The sequence below is a fragment of the Larus michahellis genome, chromosome 6 (genome assembly GCF_964199755.1).
Source record: "Larus michahellis chromosome 6, bLarMic1.1, whole genome shotgun sequence".
Taxonomy (NCBI): Eukaryota; Metazoa; Chordata; class Aves; order Charadriiformes; family Laridae; genus Larus; species Larus michahellis.
In genome coordinates, this window is record NC_133901.1 from 70602764 (window position 1) to 70611362 (window position 8599).

General features: G+C 44.0%; 1 protein-coding gene across 1 annotated transcript in view; it reads right to left on the reverse strand.

Moving 5' to 3' along the window:
• Nucleotides 1-8288, reverse strand: part of C6H10orf90 (chromosome 6 C10orf90 homolog) — a 69185-nt gene extending 60897 nt beyond the window's left edge. The window contains 2 exon segments of the mRNA XM_074592356.1: nt 8010-8186; nt 8189-8288. Of these exon segments, the coding sequence (XP_074448457.1) occupies nt 8010-8186; nt 8189-8288 (277 nt within the window).
• Between the last annotated feature and the right edge of the window lie 311 nt (nt 8289-8599).

The following is an 8599-nucleotide window of genomic DNA, read 5'->3' on the forward strand; positions in this document are numbered from 1 at the left end:
ACGTGCTGCATATCCTCAATACATCTGGACTCTGGTTGGAATTAAAATTCATATTGCAGTAGCAATTAAAAGACAGAACTAGGTCATGAGCTGTTGTTCAAGGCACTACGCAAGCAAAGAAAGAACAAGAAAAAAACCCCGAAGCATGCAGCATTTGCCTAAAAATTTCAGCATTGAGAAATTCAGAGACAGGAGATAACAAAAAGAGGAGGATACAACAGGAAAACAGGAGTTGGGGTGTTTTAGCACTGCCATGCTACGCGCTCACCTTGTCACCAAGCAATGGCTGTTAGCACTGGGCAGTTCTCAGTTCGCATTACGGCAATTTAATTTCAAGGCGAGGACAGGGCACGGCTGACCTGGCGATTCCCAGCACCCACCAAGCGCCGAACACCCGCTGGTGTGCTTGGCCCCGTGCACATGGGCTGGTGCCGCACGTGCGATACGTTTCTTTACACCTACACGCAGCATTGTTTGCAAGAGTCATTTCTGTGGCTGGAAGATTTTTATAAAAGAAACCATAGCAACCCTCCTAAATCTACCGGAGCAGCAGTTAACAATTTGCTATGTCCATTCTGGTACGCGGCTTTTTCTTTTCTCCCATTAAGTTCTGTATCTCTGTCCAACTATTTTATTCTCTATGGAAAAGATTGTATGAGAGACATATCCACAATGCACTCTACAGTATATCGTACTCACTGTGACAACGCGCATTGTATTATCCACATGCGATTGTAGATGTAGGAAGTGAGAATGGAATCCCATTGCTTCTATTCCTTTTCTAAAATTGCGCTGAGAAATTTTGTGCTGTTATCTGCAGTTTAGCATGGAATGTGCGGACTGCTTTTCTGGTTTTGCAATGCAGCGTAAAATTATTAACGAAGGTGAACACCCGACTTCAATTTAATGGGTGTCTCTTTCTCATTCACTCAGTCACACGAGCAAAAAGATGGTGGAGCGAAATTTTAGCAAAGCGGAGGCCAGCCACATCATTATTGATTAAACCTTGCTTTCAGTATAACTTAGCCTAAAAAGTGATCATAGAATCATAGAATGGTTTGGGTTGGAAGGGACCTTAAAGACCATCTGGTTCCACCCCCCTGCCCTGGGCAGGGACACCTCCCACCAGACCAGGCTGCTCCAAGCCCCGTCCAACCTGGTGTTGAACCCCTCCAGGGATGGGGCAGCCACAGCTTCTCTGGGCAACCTGGGCCACTGATCTGGTAACAAAAACTGACTACACAGGAAAAAAAGTACCCTCCTCCTGTAAGACTTTGCAGGGGGACTTTGCCTGTTAAAACCTGATACTATTGGGAAAAAAAAAATAACTTGTAAATACATTTCCAAACTGTACATTCCTCACGACGCACAAGAGCTATGGGTAGGACTGATTTACACGTAGAATCGTCTGACAGCTGTGAATGTGTTTGTTTCATCTCCGTGGATGAAACGCTGGATGTGAGGAGAGCTGCACCAGCACCGCGCTGGTGACACGGAGAGGAGAGCGGGCTCCTTCTCAGCATCCCAAACGCAGCAGTTGGTGGCTTCAGAAGAAACAGTAGGCAGAAGAGTTAGGTGCCGAGTGTGCGGCCATGGGCTCTGCCTTGCCCTCGCCTCCCCACGGGGATTTCTGAGCTGAGCCATGAAAGCCACCTCCCCAGGCTGCCTGGTTGTTGTGTACTCAACCTCCCAACTTTATTTTACATGTATGCAGCAATGAGAGACACTAGAAGTCTAGACTGATAGAAGTATAAAAACACATGCAATCAGTGAAATTCAAATGGATAGATTTGAAGCAATCCCAGAGGTGCTTCGTGCTACCCACGAGGACTGCAGCTAGCCTTACCTTCTGCTCAGTCTTCTGATGTTCAAAACACTTCTTTTTTTCCATATGTTCATCCTGGGCTAAGACTACAGATACAAGCAAAATTCTACCTATATTCTCTTGACTCAATTCTTCATCTTCCAAAAGACGGCCAAAATAACTGGCAATAGCTAACTAATTTCACCACTGTTTATTATATGTTTGTTCTGCACCATTATGTTCTCTGTCCCTTGTAAAGCCTTCACTGATGGTCTTTAATCATCAGGAAAGGTTTATATAAGGGCACCAGAGGCATATTTTCAGTTGTTTGTGATACATCCCTATGCAGGACCCTAATTATTAATGGTAAAACACCATCAACAAGTCAGGATGCAACACTCATCGAGAGGCTGTGTACACTTTGCGGGGAGTTGAGGAAAGATTATGCACGTTCAAAACAGAGAGTGGTCATCACCATACACCCGACAGTAATTTACACTGAATTTTCCCACTTGCTGCTGGTGGACTGTCAGGTGTCAGACAGTGCCACAGGAGGGGGTCTCAAGCGTAATTCCACAGTGAGAACAAAGCTCTTCGGAAACGTGTTGCCAGGAAATACGAAAACAGCAAAAATGACAACGTGGTTGCTACAGAAGAACACCGCAGTGTTATTCAGAGTAATCCACGCAGATCGCTTGATTTTGACAGCAACTGAAAAGGTTTAAGATTCACCCACAACTGAAGGGAGTATCTTGCCAGTAATAGATTAACTCCTTTATCAACTCAGGAAATAATTAAAGACTTGGTTGAAAGATGACGTATTTCTCTCTGGGGCCGCTGATGCCTCAAACCATGGAAATACCAAACAGTTTCCAACAGTTGTTCATTACCGTAACAGTTAGAGGGAGACTCCAGTGTCTAATAATATTCTTAACATAGCTTCTCTGAACGTAAGCAAATTATACTAAAAAAAAAAAAATCAAAATGTTTAACCTTTGAAAGCGTACCATCATTTACTGCTCATAGTGCAGGAGATCATTTTGAAAGACACCACTGTCAACTAATGAATGAAAACGAACACACTCTTCCAGCTAATTGCCCTCACAGCGCAATACAGCAACGCGCACTATAGACAAGTCAGTTCTTGAAGGCTGTGAAATGTAAAGTTTTCAATCGATGTTTTTTACTCATCTAATATAGCAAATCAAGGCCTGGGGGAGACACTTTGTTTGTCAGTTGTGGCCACATGTCAAGGCTGTGTCATGGGCCCTTAATATACTTTATAGCTTAGACTTCTTCAAATGCAGGTTATAAAAAGAGTTGCTTTCTGCCTGTCAGTAATTACTGTCAACCATTAGGTGACAGTTCAGTAGTTGTCATTTAAATATATTAAGGCTGACATTCAGGTTCAGAACTTCCCTTTCTGTAGCTCTGAATGATTTCATCATCTGCAGTTCAACCAGAACAGAGTCTGGGGCTCTCTCCTCTTGCTCCCTGCCCACTCTTCTGATCAAGAAATCAAATCTTCCTTGGACATCACTAGGTGTCACTACTGGGTGCACACACATACACACAAAAACCTGCTCGGGAGCTCAGCTAATTCCTGAACTGATTACCCCACTGGGGGGAAGAGATGCGCTTTCCCAAAGTACTGTGCAATTCAAAACTTGAGGATGAATCTTTCATGCACGAGTTTTACAAGCCATGGGAGTATGACCGATGTGTTACACCATCACACAACCATGATTAATGCATGCTGCACATCACCGATGACAATCTGAGAAAGGTTTGGGCCCGGGACCGCACACATAGGTTTGAGTGTGACTGTCCTCTGCGCCCGTCGCCCTCTCTGGAGAGATACAGAGACAGAAATGTCACATGAAACAGCAGCAATGTTGTATGAAAGAACATTCTTGACACATGCCCTGGGGAGATATCAGCTTGGGGTTGGGCTAGACCGCAAAGAGGGTAAGGACTGCCACTCCTCCGGGCCTGGCTGCTCTCAGACACAGAACGGCATGTACAGCAAAGGAACACATGGAGAACAAGTAAAACCCTTTCAAGTTCTTATGCATTGCAGCTTTACCTGTGCTGTGTCACACCAGCTCAGCTTTTCCACTCAGAAGCCACTAGGCAGCTACTACAAGCTTACTACTAATGAAGGTAGGTACGTTGGTTTAGTCTTTTGTCAAGGTTAAAGGCCAAACTGAGTCACCCACAATGTCATGTGGTTCCCTTCTGCTGGAGACCCTTCCCATGTGGCACTGCTGTCCCTAAGGTCCTACACACAACAGATGTGGCAAGTCCCATCACAAGGACATGCTGAACCAGGGGACGCATCTCCTCCTCCAGGCTCTGCTCCATAGCCAGTGACCACATCGTGCTGCCTTTGCTGAAGTTTGCTACGTGGCTGTGACCTGGGGGACCAGTAAAGTAAGTGGCCGATGTTCAGCCAGTGCCTGGCTTTCCCAGGGCCAGGCTCCCAGACCTTGCTCAATCCGCACGCTGTGCGGGCTGCTCGCTGGCTTTTCCAGTCTTTCTGCTTTCTCTGCCACAGGCTCCCAGACAGATGCAGAACAGCAGCTAGAAAATTTCCTCTACCTGTACTTTAAAACTTGCCTTTTATTTTGCGTACTACTTGGGCTTAGAACTGGAGCTTGGTATTGTTTCAAATATCTTAGCCCAGCAGAACTACCACTTATTCAAGCTTTGCCATGGAAGACCTACCTAGGGAACCTCAGGACACTTCCATGTTGATGCAGCAAAGTCCGTCAACCGTAGCAATGCCCACAGCCAGGCAGAACAGCCACAATACACTGCCTTTGTGTCACCAACCCTAAAGAGCAGCAAAATACATCTTACACAAAGGAGGGAATGCTGCCAAACCACGAAGAACCTGCTCCCACCATCGCTCGCAGCACTCACACCCATAGCTTTGCTCTCACAGAGCTTCTAACCCGGGGAAACTGGAGACTACACCCCCTGCCCTCTGCCTGGGATGAGAAGCAAGGAGACATGGGCATCCTCTAATGAAGAGACATGAGGATGACACGTCAGTGGTTACAGAAAACACCTCTTGCTGTACATAGTTTGTATGCACAAAGAAAAAAAAAAAAAACAAACAGGCTGCTCCAAATCACCGAACACACTATTTTTGATTCAAAATGAGCTGAACCACTCTAGAGCACTTTTTTTGGGCCAAGTTTTAAAGGCTTTTCAATAAATTTGCATGAACAGCCACCTCCAAAAATTCACAAAGGTAGTAAAAATTAAAACGGGCGCCTCACCTCTGCCCATTGCCAGAAGGAGATCCTTAAACAAAAATAGCTGCATGTGATATATATATATTTTTATAATTCAACAAAGGAGAATGAATGTAGAAAAAAAAGTACCCTCAGAACTGTGGTTATAAAGTTCAAGTTAATGTGCAACCAATGCTTGTGGGGTTCTCCAAGGATTAGGAACCGGAACAATTGGTCCCTTCCAACCCAAACCATTCTATGATTCTATAATTGACCCCATGGGCAGGGGGCAGAAAGGGACGTACCTGGAGATCATTAATGCTCCCGCTGGGACCCTGCGTGGAGGAAGTGAGAAGAAAAGCTGCTGCCGAGGGCCACTCCAGTCTCTCCCCAGCAGCAGCTGCCACCCTGCCCTTCCTCTTGGCACTGGTCATTTTATTGCCTCCAGCACTCTGCTGTCCGTAAGAGACACGTAGCCTCAGCATTAAACTGCTTCTATATGATAGTTCATATCATATATAATCTGTCTATAAATATATCATACCGTATATCATACATATCATATAGCGCAAATAGATACTAATAATCTAGTGTACCTCATTTGCAAATACAAAACATCAACATCTTTGCCATGTAATGAAGCTGATTAAAGAACAATCAGTTCATTCTTGATATCTCAACGCAACCAACAGAAAGCCAACGGGTACTTTATACTGACTTCATTTAAGTGTAAATTTTATATACCATCTGGAACTGCCATCCATTGCATTTTTACTTCATTTCTATTTTGTCCCCTTCAGGGGGCACACAAGAGAACATTTCCACAGAGGAAGCATCTTAACCCAGCAATGACCGCGATGGTTATAGCGTGACGTTCACATCCACGCTGCCGCTGCTGGCATCCAGCACAAAGACGGGCTGGTGGCTTGCAGAGCACCAGCACCAGTTCATGACTATTTATACCTCTCAACCCCCATTATACCAAAAGCTTTTCTGTAATTAGTTTTCCCTCATTAACAGATGCACTGCCTGGGGAAGGGCACTCAGGTGCTCCCAAGCCCCATCCTGGGTTACAGGGCAGCACTGCATGGTCTTGGAGTGGAAGGCTCGGAAGCGCCAAGCTGGGCTGAGGAGGAGGGTACCACACCCGCAACACCTGTACAAACGCGTTATCCCCAAGGCAGAGCTGCAGCTGTTATTTTGGCAAGATCAGAGACCATACCAGCAAAAAAAAATACTCACAGGACGTCACCACCAACACCATGTATTCAAATTGTAAGATGAACCATGTTTATCAACATCGCTCTTGTGGAGGCCCAAGTGTACCTTATGAGACATCAGCTGTCATAGTGAGTTTTTGCTAAAGTTGCATCCTGTGCTAAAAGAAGCAAAGTTTATATACCTCATGTACCAAAAAGTAATCTACAAACACAGTCAACAGGGTGAGTAGTGCTATTCTACTGCAAGCACATCTCTAATAAAATACGTGGGGCTCGTACCTTCTTACTGACACATCTAATCCGTTATTCCATTTGTCTCTTTTATACTTTTAGAAGCAACATAGACGTGTGGTAAAGTCTAATTTAATATTATCATTAATGCATTCAAATACATCACCAAAAACAGTGTTGCTAAAATTACATTACAGAAAAAACAGGTAAAACAGACGCTGTTATCGCCTTGAAAAATATGGGCGTTCTGCTATGGCACCTACTGATGTGAGTCTATTGAAACCAACGGATTACTTACGTGGATAAGGATTCCTCCTATGATTAAGGAGTGCAGGATTACATCCATTGTTTGCATATCTCCTGTTATTTGCATATCCCTATTTTCACCTCTTGCTTTTTTTTTTCTTAAAACGCAGGGCATTTAATTACTGTTAGCACTAGATATCATTATGCCATACTTTTATCCCTTCAAAATTTGGCTGTCTTTCGGAATGTCAAAGAAAATGCTTTTATGATCAAAACAAAGGCAATAAAGTAGAAGCAGCAGAATCTGGACTATGTAATTAAAAACAAACAAATAAAAAGAGGGAGAGCTTGTTATCCACAATCAAAACTTATTCAGGATTCTTTTCATATTCACGCTCCTACCCGTGGCCTCTGCTCTTGGGAGCTGATTATTTACATCAGTTTTTTAACTGTGCCAAGGAGTGAGTTACCTGAGAGTTCTCAGGCAATGCTGACAGTGTCACTACTGGAAAATAACAAAAATCAGACAAACAGTTGAAACAAATATTATAGGTAAGTACACTGCTAATGACTAACAAAGCAAAACATTTTGCTGCTCTTCACCTTATAAAGAAGTGGTAAGTCTAGCCTTAGTTCATCACTGCCATATGCTTTACATACAAAATGTGTTTTCTTCCTACCCTTAGAAGAATTAGGTAAGTTACTAATTCTTTTCAACTATTTTAGGATACAACAGAATAGTTAATGCATGGTAAGAATGTTCTGCAGGTCTCGGTTGCTGTTCCCAGCCCAGTCAGGAAGGTATTTAGCTGAATAAAGAGCAACAGCACAAGTTACGCTTGCAACAGGGAACCAACAATTCTGATGAAAAATAACACACGTCCTTTCAGATTCTCCAGTTTGACACAGAATTACATCGGTCTCAGTTTTGGTTGCAAGAAATCAGACGTGGATCGTAAATATGTTTAGGTTTAGTAGTGTGCCCGCAAGGCTTTGAAAATTTAAATAATACATGTTAATTTCAGAAGGCTCGATCGTAACTTTAGTGTCAGTTCTGTAGATACTGTTTATGTATTTTCTAGAGTTAAAAATAAATGCATTGCATGCCTTTTGAGGCTTCATTAAGTCATTATAAAAGCCAGAAGAATGCAGACTATTTTTAGAAGGACCGGTAAAACAATGCACATAGTTTTGCACATATAGTTACTGTAAACTGAAAAAAGCTTACAGCGGATTCAGAAAACGTCAAAAGTTGCACAAACTTACCGAAGCCACCTGTTTTCTTCCAAGAGGAGTAGTTTATGGTCAAGTAGAGTTGAGTCACAAAAGACTGTGTTTCCCGGGTCCATTTTGCGTAAGGCTTAACCTGAAAATCCACCCGGCTGTGTCGGGCGCAGCGCAGGCACGGAGGTTTTCCCTCTCCCGAAGGCATTTCGCTGCTCTCCGGGGACCTGCGGTGGCCCGTGCGCAGCCGGGCCAGCCGCCACTTGTTGCAATGGTGACAGGAAAAACCAGGATCTGCCCGTTCTCGGGCTGCAAGGGCATGAATAATTCATGCCCTCCACCTCCCCGCATTAGCATGCCGCTCAGGCAGCGCCAATGAAGCAATTCATTTTGTCCTTTGTCTTCAGGAAAAGCTTGCTGGATTAATGAGGGTTATCTGTGATGATAAAACCTGGGCCTGCTGATTTATTTAGTCTGATTGGTTAGACTTTGTGTCCCTAAACGCAGGTTTTACGGCCGGCATATAAATTCGGTTGTGCATCCTCAACCTTAGGCAGGCGCGGGTTGTTCGGCTACAGCAACAATATCTAGCTACAGCCCATGAATGTTTCATTTTCTGGACTTAAATATTG